Here is an 18,953-nt window from a genome sequence, read left to right as displayed (position 1 = left end):
GTTTGTCATGATCAATCCCAAGTTCTTCCATTAAGGACCTTAGCCACAACAATTCCGAGACTCCATGTGCCATGGCTCTATATTCTGCTTCTGCGGAGGATCGAGCCACAACTGATTGTTTCTTACTCCTCCAAGAGACAACATTACCAGCCACCAGACTGCAATACCCTGAAGTAGATCTTCTATCATCAATATTTCCAGCCCAATCAACATCAGTATTGGCTTCAAGTTTCAGATGACCATGCTTGGTAAATAGAATTCCTTTTCCTGGAGAGCCTTTCAGATAGCACAAAATCCGTTATGCTGCTGCCATATGGGTATTTCTAGGAGCATGCATGAACTGGCTAATGCAATTGACAGCATACGTAATATCTGTCCTAGTCATGCACATGTACAGAAGCTTCCCAAGAAGTCTCTGAAAGACCCCTTTGTCTTCCAACAAAGTTCCATCCGAAGCTGAAAGTTTGTGACTCATATCAATAGGAGTTGCAGATGTCTTGCACCCATTTTTCCAGTTTCAGACAACAAATCAATGACATATTTCCTCTGGGAAATAAGAATCCCATCCCTGGATCTGGCAACTTCTATGCCAAGGAAGTATCTCAACTCCCCCAGATCCTTAATCTCAAATTCTGTACGGAGGAAAGACTTAAGGGCTAGAATGCTTGAGGCATCATCACCGGTCACTATAATGTCATCAACATACACAATGAGATACACTGCTAGAGATCCACTTTTCTTCACAAAAAGAGTATGATTTGACTGTGTCTGAACATAGCCGAATTTAACAAGTGCAGCTCTAAATCTCTCAACCAGGCTCTAGGAGATTGTTTGAGGCCATAAAGAGATTTCTTTAGTTTACATACTTTTCCTTGCATATCTTTCCCATACATTCCTGGAGGAAGACACATGTAGACCTCCTCATGTAAGTCACCATTCAGAAATGCATTCTTTACATCTAACTGATAGAGAGGCCAATCAAAGTGAGCTCTAGAGATAAAAGAACCCTCACATATGTCATCTTAGCAACAGGGGCAAAAGTCTCCAGGTAGTCAATCCCATATGTTTGTGTGTAGCCTTTTGCAACAAGTCTGGCCTTGTACCTCTCAATAGTCCTATCAGGCCTGTATTTAATGGTAAAAACCCACTTGCACCCAACTGGATCCTTCCCTTCAGGCAAATCCACCACCTCCCAAGTACCATTTTCATGTAGAGCATCCATTTCAGTCTGCATGGCATCTCTCCATTCTGGAATCCCAAGAGTTTCTGATACAAACCTAGGAATGGGGTTAGAAGCAACTGAAGAGAGGTAGGCACAGTATAAAGGGGAAAGTAGGTCATAAGAAAGGTGTTTGGAAATGCAGTGTGCAGTACACTTCCGCTTTTCTTTCCTAACAGCAATGGGGACATCAAGATCTGGGAAGGATGATTCCAAGGGAGTTGAAGCAGTACCTGTTATCTCATCTGCGATTGGGAATGTATGAGCCTCATCTGTTGTAAGGGAAACCACTTGCTCATTCCTGGATCTTTGCCTTTGATACACTTTGGGATTATGGGTAGGACGAGGAGGTAAAGAAATAGGGGCACTAGGACAAGAGGAATGAAGTGGCTGATCCTCCTTTGATTCATTTGGTGAGGATACAGGTTTGTCAAGAGACTCAACTGGGACAGGAAGAGGAAGAGCAAAAACTTGTGACAGACTCTCCCCCTGTTGACAATGTCCTTCCTGAGAGGAACCATAAAAAGGACAAAGTTGAAAACCAGAAAATAAACAGTCCACTTGATGTATGGAACTGTTTGAGATTAGATGCAAACCAGAAAATAAACAAACAAGAGAGGAAGAGAAGAGAGAGCTGGCGGCAATGAGTGTTAGAGAGTAAGAGGTTCGAACATAACCACTCTCTAACACTCTAAACATCTTATTAATAAGTTAATCCTTGACAAATTATAGAGAGGCGCCCTTGAGTGGGCAGGAAAATACAAAAAACAGAACATTACAGAGTATGGGCCCAGAATAAGACCCACAACAGAGAGAAACATAACATAACATGAAATGACAGTCTATGGGCCATTCGGCCCATCTCCTCTACATAGACTCTAAAATCATAATAACCCTAGGAGTCAAACTGTTAGACTCAATAATCCTAGTAGGACTCAAACTAAGTTGTCATATCCTATTTCATTTCAAAGAAGACTCAATAACTCTAATCCTATTTATGCAATGACTCTGAAATTTTAAACATAAACAAACTATAACTAGACAAATTAAACCCTATCATTGGACCCCACAGAAAATTGCAAAAATGACAAAAAAATACCCCTACTGTCCAAAAATACAGAAATACATAAAATTCCAATTGACTCTTCATCTTCTGCATCACCTATCCTAACCTCTTTAGTCTAGCTTTGGACAAGGAAATCTTAGGCCCCGTTTGGTTCACGGGAATAGGGGTCTGGAATTAGAATCGGAATGGGCTATTCCGATTCCAATTGTTTGGTTGGGCAGAATTGGAATCCCATTCCCATTCTTGTTGGAATGGCATTCCCCCATTCGAGGGAATGGCCATTCCCTGCCCCTCGGGAATGAAATCCCATTCCTGCTGATTTTAATTCCCATTCCCATTCCTGTCTGAACCAAACAGATTATGGGAATGGACCATTCCGATTCCGATTCCGAAGGATTTCGATTCCAATTCCGATTCCGATTCTGACTGCAAACCAAACGGACCCTTAGTTTCTGATGTTCTCATAAGAGGTAATCAAGGTTTGTCCTATAATTTCAACTTTCATAGAGCTTTAACTGATTTTGAAGCCCAAGGAGTTTCCTCCCTTCTCTCCTTGAGTGAAGTTTTTCTCTCTAATCTCCTCCTTGACAAACGTATTTGGTCTTTATCTCCCAATGGCATATTTTCCACCAAGTCCTTTTTCATCCACCTTACTTCGGGAACCCCTCCTACCATCTTGGTCAACAGAATTTGGCCTCGTGTGGTGCCCCCTAAAATTTCGTTCTTTATTTGGGAGGCGGTTTGGGAGCGCATTAACACTTGTGATTTGATGCAAAGAAAAAGATTAGGATGCCATTGTCTTTCTCCTCACATCTGTGTTATGTGCATGAAGGATGGCTAATCAGCTAGTCGCTTGCTAATTAATTGTGAGGTGGCTCGTTCTCTATGGCAATTCTTCCTTGATTTGGTGTTTGGCTCTAGTTTCTATTGGGTTCCTCCCAATAAGGTTGTTTGCTGGAACACAACAGCCGAAGAAGAAGAAGAGAAGAAGATTTGAGAATGGCATCTTACTCACTTCAGCCGGCCCTACAATCTTATATAGATGTTTACAAAATAATGTTACATAAATGGACTGGAATGCCCCTGATTAGTGATGGGACACCTAGACAAATAAAACATTAAAACAAGTTTAGGCCCAATAACTAAGGACTTAAGACACAAATATAACTAACATAAACACTAAACCAGCCGAACCAACACTCCCCCTCAAGCTAAGCATGGATGTCAGTAATATTTAGCTTGCCAAGTAAGTCTAAGAATTTTGTTGAAGCTAGTCCTTTTGTTAGCACATCTGCAATCTGCATCTTGGAAGGAGTATAAGGAATGCAGAGTTCTCCTGAGACTATTCTTTCTCTAACGAAGTGTCGGTCAATGTCAATGTGCTTCGTCCTATCATGTTGCACTGGGTTATTTGCAATGTTGATGTTAGCCTTGTTGTCACAGTACAGCCTGAGAGGACACTCGACCTTTATCCCGAGCTCACCAAGAAGGGTCCTAAGCCACAGTAGTTCAACAACACCATGAGCCATAGCTCGATATTCAGCCTCACTTGATCTAGCAATCACATTCTGCTTTTTACTTCGCCATGTAACCAGATTCTCTCCAACAAACGTGCAATACCTAGAAGTAGACTTTCTGTCTCCAACAGAACCAACCCAATCTGCATAAGTATACGCTTCAATTTCAATTTTATTGTGTTTTTTTGAACAGAATTCCTTTTCCTGGGCAAGTCTTCAAATACCTAAGAATCCTTTCCGCTGCTCTCATATGAGAAATCTTTGGAGAGTGCATGAATTGGCTGACATGTACAGCATAAGCAATATCTGGTCGAGTGAGAGACAGATATATCAACTTCCCTACCAGTTTTTGGTATCTCTCTTTATCAAGGTAGTCCTCTCCTACTGATTCCTGTAGACCATGGTTCTGCTCTATTGGAGTATCTGTTGGTCTACACCCCATCATACTTGTCTCCTCTAGAAGATCAAGAACATACTTCCGTTGACATATATAGATGCCCTCTTGTGACCTAGCAACTTCAATTCCAAGGAAGTATCTTAGATGGTCCAAGTCTTTGATCTCAAACTCAGAAGCCAAGAACTCCTTTAATCTTTTTATCTCTTCCAGATCATCCCCTGTAATCACCATATCATCCACATAGACGATGAGTGCCGTAAGTCTGCTATTCCATTTCCTTATGAACAAGGTATGATCTACACCACTTTGAGTGTATCCCACTCTCTTCATGGCCCCACAAAGCTTCTCAAACTAAGCCCGAGGAGACTGCTTACTTCCCTTCTGGTAGATCCACTAATTCCCAAGTCCTTGCTTTCATTAAGGCTTTCATTTCTTCATTCATAGCCTCTCTCCATCTTGGGTCAGACACTGCCTCTGAGTACCTAGTAAGGACATGCATGGAGGAGAGAGCAGACACAAAGGAATAATAACGAGGAGATAAACGTGAGTAAGAAACAAATTCAACAATGGGGTGTCGGATAGTACAAGAACGGGTAGATTTGCAAAGAGCAATAGGGAGATCCAAATCAGAAGTATGAGTGATAAGATTACCTGGAGTTGCTGAGACAGATTGATCCGAGTCCGATTGATTGCTGCCATGAGTTAGAGGGTCCTTTTTCCTTCTGTTGTAGGTGATTCTTATATCTTTTTGTTGCCTACTGGTCATCAAGAGTGGTAACAGGTGCAATGGGAGCCTCACTAGGTTCACTCGGGATGCTACAACTAGGAGGATCAGGAGGAGAAGATGGAAGGCCTGAGGCCGAAAGTGGCACAAAAAGGAGGGGGAAGAAGAATCCTCTTCCATCCCACTAGTCTCCCCCTGAAGAGGATTCTGGGAAGAATGAAAATAGGATTGAGACTCAAAAAATACCACGTCTTTTGTGACGTATTTCTTCTTGGTGATGGGATCATAACATTTGTAACCCTTCTGTGTAGGAGAGTACCTTAGAAAGATTCCTTTCGTAGCCCTAGGATCCAACTTGGTCTTCTTTGGATCCTTTACATGTATAAAACATACACAACCAAAGACTCTAGGTGGAAGAGGAAAGTCTGGAAGATTAAGACAAAGGGCAGAGAAAGGAGTTTTCATACCCAACACCTTGGATGGCATCCGATTTATCAGATATGATGCGGTAAGGACTGCTTGAGACCAATAGTGCTTGGGAACCTTCTGCTGAAATAGTAAAGCTCGAGCGGTCTCCAATAAGTGTCTATTTTTGCACTCAGCAACCCCATTCCGTTGAGGGGTACTAGCACAAGATGACTGGTGTAGCATGCTAGCATCCACCATTAACAGGTTCAAGGATCTTTCAAAATATTCAGCAGCATTGTCTGAACGGAATTGCTTAATCTTCTTGTCAAACTGAGTTTCAATCATTTTACAAAATGCCATGGTTATCCGGGGCACTTCATTACATCCCTTTAACAAGTAAATCCATGTGCATCGTGAGTAGTGATCAATAAAACTGATAAAGTAACGAAAGCCATCTACAGAAACAAGAGGTGAAGGGCCCCAAACATCAGAATTGACCAAATCAAAAGGAGCTTGAATTTCATTACTAGAAATTGGATAAAGAGTTCTACATTGTTTTGACAACTAACACACTTCACAAACTAAACTTTGACTTGAAATACCCTTGAATAATTCAGGAAATAGCCCTTGCAATGATGAAAAAGGTAAATGACCTAGCCTAGCATGCCACAAGTGTAACCTAGCTATTGACTCCTCATTATTCTGACTAGTAGCAGTAGTTGATAGTAAGGCCGAACTGATGTCTGCATCAAAATATTAGACCTCCACACTCATGACCGCTCCCAATTGTTCTCTTCGTCAATCTGTCCTGAAAGACACAATGAGTAGGAAAGAAAGTTATGCTACAGTTTAAATTCTTGGTAAGTTTCGAAACAGATAAGAGATAGGAAGTAAGATTGGGAACATGTAAAACAGATTTAAGAGAGGTCCTTGCTTAGGTCAACCCCCCCCCCCCCCCCCCCCCTTCCCAGAGATGGTGGAGAGAGAACCATCAGCAACTCTCATCTTATCTTGGCCAGACATCAATTGGTAAGAAGAAAATAAAGAGGACATGTGTGTCATGTGGTCAGTTGCACCAGAATCAATAATCCAAGAAGTAGAGTCTATAGAACTAGTTGCACTATAAGCAGAGACAATACCTGATCTGGCAAGAGAGGTGGAAGCAAGGGAATTAGTCCTTAGACGGGTTAAGGCCCGTCTAAGGACCTCTACCTCATCAGCAGTGAAACCCAAAGACCCGGATGTGGAGGAATTAGCAGTCTATCCCATGGGAGAAGATGCAACTGTAGATGTGTTCTTCGAGCTATCACCACTGTGACTAGTAACAAGGTTCCCACTTGCTGTTTGATTCTTCTTGGGCTTCTTGTCTTTCCTTAACACAGCTGGTTTCAGATGAGGATAAAGAACCCAACAAGTCTCTTTTACATGCCTTTCACCTCCACAATGAGAGCACTTAAGATGCCTCTTGTCTGAATGCTTGCTCCCTTTTTGGTTTGAAGAAATCAGGGCTGAATGTTCAACTGGCTGTTCAACTGGCTGTATTTTAGTGTCAACTTGCATCTCTTTCCTCCTAACCTCTTCATTCCTTACTAGATAATAGACATGGTGTAAATCTGGCATTTCATCCCTTCCCAAAATTTGAGACCTTATGCTCTCATACGTTGGGTCTAAACCAGCCAAGAACTTAAAGGCTCTACCCTCTTCAATTTGTTTATCATGCCTTTCCCTGTCTTTTGCATTCTCTCAATCGAGAATAAGATGATGATCAAGTTCTTCCCATAATCCTTCTAGGGTTGCAAAATACGTTGCAATTGTCATATCTCCTTGTCTCAATGCAGCAATGTCTTGGTTTAGCCTATAAATTCTGGCATTGTTCTTTCTCTGTCCATAAGTTTTAGATACTTTCTCCCAGATCTTAGCAGCAGTGGGAAAGTGTTGAACAGTCCTGGCCACTCTTGGAGTCATCGAAGCAAGCAGCCAGGACATAACAATAGCATTTTCCTTACGCCATACTGTATACTCCACACTACCCACTTCAGGTTCCTTCTTCTATCCATCTAAATAACCCGTATGTTCCCGGGAAGTAATGAAGAGCATGGCTGAAACAAACCATTCTCTGAAGTTATATTCATCCAACAATACACTGGTGATCTGCAAGTTGTGCAGATTTGGATTTTCCAGATTAGGAAACCTCCCACCAGTTCTATTATCCCTAGAAGACACTTCTCCCGATATTGAAGACATCTCCTTCCTCTTACAGTGATTACAATTGAAAACTCAGTACTATTTCAGACTTACCGAGGCTGTTACAAGGCTGAGAACCCCTCGTAACAGGTCTGAAACCAAGAACAATCCACCTCTGTACTGTGCTGAACTCTTCTGGACTAGGCTGGGCTTTGACTTCTGCTGTCGTAGACTGTGATCACCCTTACGATCTGTACTAGGACTGTCGAAGTCAGTCCTTCCACCTAGATGTGTTCCACACAGATCTCTCTTAGCAGCCGAATGGCTACTACCTGCTGCAAGGTGTCTACTAGGGCATCGGTTTCTGGAACAAACTCCCCTTGGGCCCTACAACCAAGGTAAACCCTAGATACAGACCTTGCTGTGTTCTATGGTCAGCCCTAGGGTTTCTTCACAGCGGCCAAGATTGGAGAGAGAGAGGAAAAAAAGAATAGAGAAGAGCAAAAAAGTGGCAGCTGTAACCAGACAGACGGATTAGTGCTCTGATACCATGTTTGCTGGAACATAGCAGCCGAAGAAGAAGAGAAGAAGATTTGAGAATGGCGGCTTACTCACTTCAGCCGGCCCTACAATCTTATATAGATGTTTACAAAATAATGTTACATGAATGGACTGGAATGCCCCTGATTAGTGATGGGACACCTAGACAAATAAAACATTAAAACAAGTTTAGGCCCAATAACTAAGGACTTAAGACACAAATATGACTAACATAAACACTAAACCAGCCGAACCAACAAAGGTTGCAAATTTTTTTAATCAGTGGCCTTGCAATTTGGGTTCTAGAGGTAAAATATTTTGGAGAGCCTCAACTCATGCTGTTATGTGGTGTATCTAGGATGAATGAAACAGGAGAATTTTTTTAACAAGTTTGCGAGGGTGGAAGCCATTAGAGAGAGAATTTTCATGGGCACCTTTTCCTGGCTTCTTTCCTCTGATCATTTCAAAGGTTCCAGATATGCTGATCTTGAAAGGAATTTAATAGAAATTATCCAGTCTTCCATTGTTAACAATTAACTAATGTTATGCATCTTTATTCTTCTTAATATAAAATATTTTTATTAAAAATAAAGAAAAAAATGAGATCCCCCCTTCCTCTTCATCCTCCTCCTAACCCCCCTCCTCTTAAGGAGGCTTACGCCTCCTTGTGTTTGGGAGGCTTACGCCTCTTGTGTTCTGAACTACGCTTCACGCCTCTAGGTAGTGGAACGCCTCGCATCACACATCCTGGTTTTAAAACATTGTTTTTGCTATAGGAAAAGAAGAAAAAAAATGTGTTGATTAGGAAATGTGTAGTAGTAGTAGTAGTAATGTTTATATTGATTAAACCCTAACAAATAAGAAAATAATAAAAAGAAATTAGTATATAAACATACAAAATGAATATTTTAGTTTAATAGTGCCTATTTTATAATATAATGTCAAAAAATAAAGAATAAAAAGGTATTTTATAATACATAGTACAAAACTGTTTAGCGATTAGGCGAGGTGAGCCTCAAAGGGCGCCTTGTAGCCTAGGCGTCACCTTGACAACTATGATCCATTGTCATGTCACAAACAGATCTAGAAGCTCAGACATAATAGGATTCACTTCAGTATCTTTTGCTGCGATAACTTTCCTCCAATGGGCTGCTTCCTTCATAGAAATCTCCAAAGCCACTTTCCATGAAGAGCCGCAATCTCTATTCCAATTTCTGTTTGACCAGTTAAAAGTTTTCTTTTGTTCAGGTTATGTTGGATTTTCAAGCCTTTTAGCAACAACTATGGTTGGCTGGGATTCTTGGGCTGTGTGCTGGGCCTAGGGATGCAACTCTGGCAGGGTCGGTTCAGATTGAGGTCAAACCTAGCCCAACCTGATATTTTAGGGGTTCATCCTCTAGCTTTCTGGCCCTAAACTTGACCCAGCCTGCTTTACTTGCTTCCCAACCTGTAGACCTTGGGTTGGGCTTTTTTAGCCCTAAACCTAGTAAGTAGTAACTGGCATGTCAGTATCTTGTTGACACATGATGTAGCTCTGCCTTGTATTTAGCAAATAAGAGCTGCCTACAAGAATAATCGTCTTATCATACTTTCATATATAAAATATTTTGAATCTTTGGTTCTGGACTTTGGTCAGCTGCTGAGCTGCGTGTTTTCATTGTTTCATTATTTTGATATCCTTTCAAAAGAGGGATTTTCTTTCATATGCTGTCTGCTTTTCTTGTTAAAATACATCTGTTTGGTTATTCTTAATGATCAAAGAAGAAATCTTTTAACTATAAAATTGTGTTATTTTTGCTACACAATGTGTGAGAGACCTGTGTCCTTTTGCAGAACTTAAAAAATTTGGAGAGATTGGGCTGGTATCTGTTTCAGTGCCTGATGTCCCTGTTATTGTTCATAATATGCCTATGGAGTGTGGTTATGCTGATTCAAAAATAAATGAACCTGATTCAGCTGGGAAGTTATGTATGGAAGACAGCAGTTTGCCTCTGGAAACCCAGTTAACTAAATTAAAACAAAAAGTGCATATTCAGGAGAGAGAACTCGAGGAGGCAATGGCCACTATCAAGGCTAAGGAATGTAGGGTTATTGAACTAGAAGCAATTTTAAGTAGAAGTGAGTCACCCAGGGAAGGGTCAAGGAGGAGGAGAGACTTGGAGATCGAGCTTGAGAATCTGTTCAAGCAGAAAATAGAAGCTGAAGTTGAGTACCTAGCTGTAAGCACAACAACCCAGAAGTTGATAGTTGACACAGAGGAGCACATCACACTCCTTGAAGAACAAAAATCCCTGGCAGAGGAGCAAGCCGAGATACTGCACAAACTAAGAGATGCAGAAAGCAAGGCTGTAGTACTGAAGAGACAGGCAGAGGAGTTGGAGACTTGTTGTGAGGAGTTGGTAAGGACCGAAGAGGTGTTAAAGATGCAGAACAGGGTATGGAATTTTACTTTGTGCGTTTTGGTGCAGTTGATATTGCTGTTTACAGCATTTGGGCTTTTCCTCTTGCGGCTATTCCCACATTATGGTGGGTTTGTACCTACCTAAGTCTAAGAAGAGGAATGCCAATGGTTTGTGGTATTCGTCATCATCTGACAACAAATCAGGTCGTAGAACTCTCATAAACTCTGTGCTATTTTTTTACTAGAGATTTACACACGGAATTTTCATGTTGTTGTGATGTTTTTATCCTCTTGTCATTTATAGCTCATTGTTTTCCCGGTTCTTCCTCATTATGAATGCCATATTAGATAGTACAGTTTCTATTGGCCAAGACGAGGAGAGCGAGAAATGATTAGTTGATTTCTCATTTGTTGGGTTGTTATATTACAAGGAATATGTGAAGAGATAGTACTATGGGGCTGAAACTGAAGGAATGCTTACTTGCTCTGAGTCTGAGTCTGTTGATAACATTAACATCCATCTGACTCTGAGCAAATTGGCAAGAGAAATTATAGCATGGCGTGTATGGGCAATACTTGCCTCCTACCACCTCCTGATTTTTAGATCTAAACCCCAAGGCTCAGTTTGGGAAGAGTATAAATACAAATATATACAGTGTAAATACAGGTATAGAAGTACAAAATGCAAATATGTACAGTGCAAAACCTTACATTTTTGTATTATTTTATATGTATTTGTACTCCTTCCAAACTGAGCCTTAAAGGCCTAAGTTCCTAAACCTTTAGGCCTATGTTTGGTTTGAAGGAAAATGCAGGGAAAGGAAAAGGTAGGAAAACCTTTACAAATCTTATATTAGGCTTCCCTGTCTTTCCCTACCTTTTCCTTCAAACCAAACACAGCCTTAACCCTAGCCTTAAAGGAAAATGATTACGGTAGGATGCATGTCATGTAACACGGAAGGAACCAAATATATATTTTCCGACGTGAATGGTGTTTGGGTCGGTGGGTCCATTTCCTGATCTCATCTGATTAGGATAAAAGGAGGGTTCTGTAATTCTATTCTGTTCTATTCTTCTACTTGTGTATGCAGAAAGAAGAGCTGAATCCCAACGTCCATTTGGCATTTGGATATTGGAGACTTGGAGTTGATCATCTCCTGCTTTCTTTGCGTCTCAACTTCCAACTTCCAAAGATGTTTATCTCAGCAACTCCTTTAAACATTTTCAGTCAAATTCCAAATGCAGTGCAAATACTCCATATAAATAATTATTAATTGGAGTGGAAGACGGAGGAGATGGGTGGGGTTGTCCTTACTCCTCAAAGTTGATCTTGAAGAAAAGGGCACCCCAATTTGTCTTTTTAGTGTATATATGCATGTATGACATTCCAAGCTCCAAGGTGAGGAGGGAACTCGCAGAATCTCCACGCGACCTCCCAATGAAACAGGAACACGCTAGCAGTTGAAAATAAAATTCTGAACGTCATGTGAACTGATATTTTATTTCAATTGTTGGTGTGTCCTCTCATTGGTGGGTCGCCCAGAAGATACGAGTTCACGACCAAGCGTGTAGTTGGCAGTTTGCTAAAGGTGTGAATTAAAATATATATATATATATATTATGTTAAGTCAAAAAGAAGGGAAAGCTAAGTGGGTCCCGTTGAGAGTGCGTATTTTATAAATAAGTGCTTATTCAAGCATTTATCAGTGTTTGATAAAAAATCACTTGTTCCAAATAAGGGTAGTATAGTTAATTTCATGATGTGGTGGGCCAACATAGCCAAAAGGAAATAAATACTTAAAAAATAAGTTCAAAATTTGGGTTTCTTGAATGAATGCTTATTCAGGCTTATTTCCTAAATGCAAATTAGGGTTTGTTGGTGTGGTTCCAACTCCCAACAAGCACTCCCAAACATGGGCTAAATCTCTTTTAACTCTCTCTTTTGTCTTAACGACTTCAACCTCAATTGCTTTTATTTTTATTTTTGATAATTAAAATACACATTAACTAAGCAAGAAATTACAAATACAAGGTTCTAGCCAGACCGATGACTTATACCACCAGTAACAAACCTCACTAAAAGTTTTAGCTTGTTGCGTCAAAACATGAGCAACTAGCTTTACTCAACTACCTAGATTATATACAAATTTTACAAAATTGAAATTCTTAACTAAAGACAAAATCCTAGCTATATTTCTAGCAAATTTCCAGGGTAATAAAGTTTCACTCTTTTGAAGAGCCTTAACCACTATATCTGAGTTTGAGAAAATCACTACAGATATAGGATTCCATCCTTGGGCCGTTGCAAAAGAAATACCCTTGAAAACCACTCTCTGTTCAACTTCATTAAGCTCCTGACCAATGACCACAACCCAAAACCCAGTTTGCCTTTTTCTCAGTCCCCTTGAAGATCCTTTCATCTTTCACCTGCCATATGAAATACCGTGCAACTGCAATCCATGAAATAATATTTAATAACGTTTGTGGGTCACCACTCTTTTGCACAATAATCTCAAGAAACTGATGGAAATTTACACATTGGTCTTTTGATATCAAAATTGAGTTTGGCTTTGCTCGGTGCAATGCCCGTTCGAACAGCCGTTACAGCAGCTTAAATCTGGGTGGGATCTTTAATTTTCATATTTTCCTAATCCAGCTTAACATGCTAGGGTGCAAGGAGACATTTCTTTCTTTCCACTGGGACACACTGAATTTCTTAATAGAAAATTTGCCATTATTAGCCCTTTTCCTTATGAATTTATCAAAGCCCCCATTGAATATATGTGTTTCCAAAATATAAGACAGCTCAGGTTGGAGAAATATCCTTGTCAATTTCTGGACATGCCAAGACCCCAATGAAGGAGAAATCAAATCACGAACTTGGGTATCCTCATTTTCAGAAAGGAGGAGGCCCAATTAGAGAAAAAAAAAAAAAATCCTGCATTTGAATCGAAGCAAAATCCCAAATCCTAAGATTGGATTGAGAATGAATTTGGACTCCCAAAGATGGGAGGACGTGCCCTCCATTCCTCCAAAGAGGAGAAGCTGACCTAGAAACCTTCCTGGAATTCTTTCATTATTTGAGAGATACTTACTTTAATTTGCATAACTTGGACCCATAAAGTTTTAAGTCTTTAAATGCTAACCCTCCTTCTGTCTTGGGAGTACAAAGTTTATTCCAAGAATCCCACTTCATATTTTTCCTATTATGAGACTCATTCCACCAAAAAGCTTTTTGATGAAATTTCTCCATTTAATTTATGGTTTTGTGTGTGTGTATGTGTTAAAGTCTAAACTATAAATCCATGTTCATTTATGGTTTTGTGTGTGCTAAAAGCTTTTTGAATTTCCACCAAAACCTAAATAGTTAATGCCTTTTAATATTACACAGTGTGTTAAAGTCTAAACAATAAATCTTTGTTCATGGGTTTGTGAGTCCTCTTACTGATCTGTTAATCTTTCAAACACCAAAGACTGAGAGTGTAGTAACCCAAAATTCATTTCAGTGTGGTTGGTTGGTTGATTTGATTCTAATGACTCACCAGAGTAAAATTGTATTACCTGTGAAAATGTTACGTAGACTTGACCAACCCAGTTTTAGTTTAAGAAGAAAGCACACTATTTTCTCAACCCAATTGGTTCCAGTCTAAATTGTGAAGAGTATGTGTAAACCAAGCAAGCAACCAGGCAGTGCCACTGCTTCCCTGTCCCCACACATACCACAGTTCAGTTCCATGTAAAACGCCCAATTCAACGTTGAATCCCTTCATTAATTTCAATTCTCTTTTTTCCGCAAATCCCTCTTGGCTCTTTCACACCCAGCACCCAGTAATAACAACAATAAACCAGTATTAAATGGAAAATAAACTCATAATAAGTGTCAACCATTCATGGCGATGTTTGACTCAAAACAGTTGCGGACTCTCTGAATTTTGATAAATTCCACCTAATTGCTTACCACTTTTAGTTTTGATACCTGTTGATTGGTTATGATTAGGGGTTGTCAGAGGATTTTTAAAGTCTGAGTCTGATTTGGCTTTCAAATCAACTACCCTACATTTAGATGTTAGAATTTGTAGTATAATTATGTTTGTGTGTTGATATTATATGTAACTATATGAACTTTATAATTAATAAATTTAATATTTTATATTTATATACTATATATAAGTTAAAAGTAATTTTTTTTTAATTTTTTTCTATTTTAAACATAATAATAAGATGGATGAGGATTAACTCAGGATAAATCCAAGTCCAACGTTTCAGATTTCAAATTGGAATCCGAATCAGATGTTGATATAATCAGACCCTATCCATGCATTATGGGTTCGGATCTCCTACCTATAAACTCTTTCCACATTCCTACCTAAGGTCTAAAGTATCAACACATATCGGCTGATACGTAATCCTATTGGGAGCATTCTATTACGCCCTTACAGAGAATGTATCGGGGTTCTAACCGGTTCAAGAGATGGAGGAGTTTTAAATCGGCCCCCCCTGAACCAGTTTTGAAAAAAATAAAAAATAAAAAAAAAAGGACCGATACTTCTCAAATCCCGATACACCCTTATTGGCATATCGGACTTATAGGTATTTAGAACCTTGATAGAGAAAAAAATAAAAAATAAAATAAAAGAAAGAATCGAGGTTGTTTGATAGCGGCTGAAGTAACTGAACTGAATAACTTATTGCTTCTCTTTTATAAAGTGTTGGATACATTAATACTCCACTTATTAACTAACCCCATTACAGCTCCAGCCATCAAGGATCTCATAACCTCTTTTATAACCTTTTATTTTTCTACACAACCTCCTTAATAACTTTATTACCTAAAAAATATTCCTCCTTCCCAACTTATTTATTAAAAGAAAAAGCAGAATTATAGGAACCCACTACCAATACAAGCTCCCAAATACTGTCCCAACAATTCGTTGCAGCCAGTGGAGAATATCTCTCTTGTAATTCATGTCATTTATAGAGAGGAGATCACATCAGCACCCCACATGCATATCTCAGCGAGCGTGAAGACGTCGCTATGATTTGTTGGGATAGTGTTGGTAGTGATTATTGGCAGCAGATGTGAACAGGTCATTCAGTTCAGCCATTTCAGCTCACGTCCACCTGACAAAAAAGAAAAATAAAATAAAGTTGGGGAATGGAAACAGTACTATTACTGCATGTATGTAAAGTTGCCTTGTATCTTAAGTAAGCTTTTTAATCCCCAAAAGGTCTACTTTGACAGTGAAATAAATGATGGTGTATTTGGTGTCATCTGTATTCACCACTGACCATATTCATCCAACCACACACCGGGAATATCAACAATAATAATACAATGTTATTCGCCGATGGTTGCATCACCCTATCAAAATCAAACGGATTAACTTGAATCACGAAATATTAAAACCCCCGAATGGCCCACAGTTCTTCAATATTCCACATCAATGGTATGGATATGGATTGCCCAGGTCGTCATCTTTCCATCAAATGGACGGTCAGGATCATAACGGAAGACAGACAAAATGAATTTCTTCGAGTCCACAGCCAAAGGACAAAATCTCAGAGAAAAAAAAAAAAGGCTGCATTTAAACTCACTACTCACCACAACTCAATTGGAATCTTAACAGATACGTTTCTTTGTATCCTTTTCCCGTGGAACCGACCCTTATTTCCTTTTTCTGACCTGACTTCCCTTTGCTTTGCTGTACCGACAAAGGGTACAATCGTAAAAACATAGAAGATGAGGAAACCGTGTGGGTGAGGGTGAGGGTGAGGGTGAGGGTGTGGGTGTGGGAGAAGTGGAAGGGATTATGGTTTATGAGGTGAGTGAGTGGTGAAGTAATAACATTTAATTAATTAATTTAATAAATGGTGAAGATAAACATGGATTTGAAAACTGAAGGGTTTCAGTTTTTGTGAAATTTTCTCCTTTTGGGGGTCACAGATTTCATTAAATGCTTACCTCTTTAATGGGCATTCACACAGAGAGATTCGCGGTTATAGACTTTTAATGTATATCCAAAATTAAAGTGTCAAATTTTCAGAAAATTCGGAATTTCTCTCATTCTTTTGCTTAGGTTGGTTATTATCAGAGCCAGAGATAATTAAATTACCCAATTAAATTAAATTTCAAGAAAGAAAAGGTAAAATAGAAAGTAGAGTTGAGAAAGGAAAAGGAAAGGACGAAGAACGTGGTAGTCAATCTTCTGATTAAGGGAAGAAGTTTCAAGGTCGTGATGTGAGCTTTTGCTTAATTGGGTTCTCGTGGGGGAGTTTTCTCGACTGGGTTTCAGTCTTTTTGGTGTTTATTATTCTTTAATCTTTAAAAGGGTTTTTGGTTTTCTTCCTTTGGTTCTCTTCTCTGCATCGATCAGTGGAGCTGAATTTTCAACTGGGTATTGGATAGTTTGATGTTGTAACTGGTTTTTCGTTCTGAGATCGTGTCAGCTCATGCTCTCTTTTGATCGGCATAGATCGGGAAACCTTCAAATTAGCTGTTATATATCTTCTCATTGAAACCATTCTATTTTGTGTTCACAGTTTCTTGTTCTTCGCTTCCTGAGATGGATGATGAAAATAATCATAAGAGCTGGAATCGGATTCGGAACCAACGCGTATTGCTCCAAGAGCAAGAAGAATCATCAGGGCCAGGCTCATCATCAATGGAGAAATCGGGTTTTGAGGATTCTGAAGAACTAACCAAGAAATCCGGCCTACGGATCAAGCTAAAAGTTGGAACCAGCAACCAATACAGCGGAGAGGAAAGCGACCACGATCAGAGCTCAGTAAAGGAAAAGCGAGTTTGTAAGGTCTGCAACAAATCTTTCAGCTCGGGACGAGCTTTGGGAGGTCATATGAGAGTTCATGCTCAGGAGCAGGACGGTGGTTTTGGTGTTGGTCCTGTCACAAAGAACCTCCACAACTCCAAGCAGCTCAAGGATCATCAGCTCCTCCATCGATCAAACGTCAACTCTAACAGTACAACCTGTTTGCTTTGTGGGAAGAGCTTCCCCTCCATGAAATCCTTGTTTGGTCACATGAGATGCCACCCTGACAGAGAATGGAGAGGAATTCGTCCTCCCCCATCAGCGACAATCAAGAACAGCTCGTCGTCGACGGTGTCCGATGCCGTGGCTCCTCCAAAGGTGGACGATCAGATAGATTCTGCTGCTACTACTACCATCACAACTACTGAAACCGAATATTTAACTCTTGATCTTGCACAGTCTCTTCGGAGCTGGTCCCTGACTGCAAAGAGAGGCCGGAAAAGTCTGGTTCAGACTAGAAGCATCGATCCTCCCCTATCCGATGCTGCTTATGATCTCTTAGCCCTATCCAACAAGCAAAGCGGCCATGGAATAATCGAGGCTCTAGATAGAGATTCTTCGTCAAAGAAGAAGGTCAAGACAGAAGATGGGAACCGTGTTACTAAAAATTTGAGTTTAAAGACCTTAAAGCAGCAAATTAAAGAAGAACCGCAGCTGGAAGAGAGAGATTTGTTATCTAAGAAGCTGAAACTTAATGAAAGAGGACTACCCATGCGCAGAAAGGACGAGCCCGAGAATGGTGTTGGTCCTGACTCGTTGAGCGTGAACTCCAGTTGGGAATATAGAGATGGGTTTGGGGAAGAATCAAACGACAACTGTGAGGATGAAGAGGAGGAGGAGGAGAAACACCAGTTCACTCACATATCAGGAGCCCACAGGCATAAGCATAAGAAGAAGAAGATGAAGACAATAAAGCTTAAGGACTTGGAAACTGTTCAGAGTGTCAGTCCGATGCCAGTGGTATATTGTGGCAGCAGGTACAAGTGCACCACCTGCAATAAATCCTTCTCTACTCACCAAGCTCTGGGTGGCCACAGATCAAGCCACAACAAAGGCAACAAGTTTCTGCTCGTTGCAGACACCGAAGACTACTCTGAATTTGCAGCAGATGCCTCGGCGGCCGAGGAAGAGCAGCAATTACTTGGGGCTGCCTTGAGTCAGACTCAAGTCGACAGCTCACCACCACCAACACCACCTGAGATGACTGAGGTGGAGGAGTCAAGGTCGACGGTGATAACCATGCATCAGTGTAAGATATGCAACAAGAAGTTTGCAACAGGTCAGGCTCTTGGAGGGCATAAAAGGTGCCACTGGATAAGCCCAGCCGTTGCAGCTCCTTGCAGCAGCAGCTCGGTGGCATCACCGGAACAAGACAATAAGAAGATGGGTCGTAAGATGTTCGACTTTGACCTCAATGAGCTGCCAGTGGTTGAGGATGAAGAGATTCCCGAGTCGGTCTATGATGGAAATTTTCTAAATGATCACTCGTGTGATTGGGGAAAGAGATGAACTTAATTTGTCACATACTTGCTTTCTATTTAGATATATAAATAGTCTATTCTAAAATATTCATTTTTGTGTAGATACAACTTCATTCTTTTTTGTTTATTATTGCATTATATAGAGGTGTTACTACGTACTTACTGATGTTTTATGTATTTATTTTCTTA

General features: G+C 40.1%; 2 protein-coding genes across 5 annotated transcripts in view; both read left to right on the top strand.

The window, feature by feature from the left end:
• WIP2 (WPP domain interacting protein 2) overlaps window positions 1-10,786 on the top strand; it is a 32,125-nt gene extending 21,339 nt beyond the window's left edge. For all 4 annotated transcript variants that reach the window (XM_010254592.3, XM_010254593.3, XM_010254591.3 and 1 more), the window contains exon 3: window positions 9,889-10,786. In XM_010254592.3, coding sequence (XP_010252894.1) covers window positions 9,889-10,601 — 713 coding nt within the window. In that variant the 3' untranslated portion in view covers window positions 10,602-10,786. The remainder of the gene's footprint in view (window positions 1-9,888) is intronic.
• Window positions 10,787-16,444: 5,658 nt separating this feature from the next.
• Window positions 16,445-18,953, top strand: LOC104594341 (C2H2 type zinc finger transcription factor family). The gene is made up of 2 exons (XM_088896508.1): window positions 16,445-16,851; window positions 16,997-18,953. Exon 2 carries the CDS (start codon window positions 17,020-17,022, stop codon window positions 18,790-18,792), a length of 1,773 nt encoding a protein of 590 aa, XP_088752634.1. The 5' UTR covers window positions 16,445-16,851; window positions 16,997-17,019; the 3' UTR covers window positions 18,793-18,953.

Source organism: Nelumbo nucifera, chromosome 1, assembly GCF_055504915.1.
Source record: "Nelumbo nucifera cultivar China Antique chromosome 1, China Antique-T2T, whole genome shotgun sequence".
Taxonomy (NCBI): domain Eukaryota; kingdom Viridiplantae; phylum Streptophyta; class Magnoliopsida; order Proteales; family Nelumbonaceae; genus Nelumbo; species Nelumbo nucifera.
The sequence above is the reverse complement of the archived record's forward strand: the minus strand, read 5'-3'. Positions and strand labels throughout refer to the sequence as shown.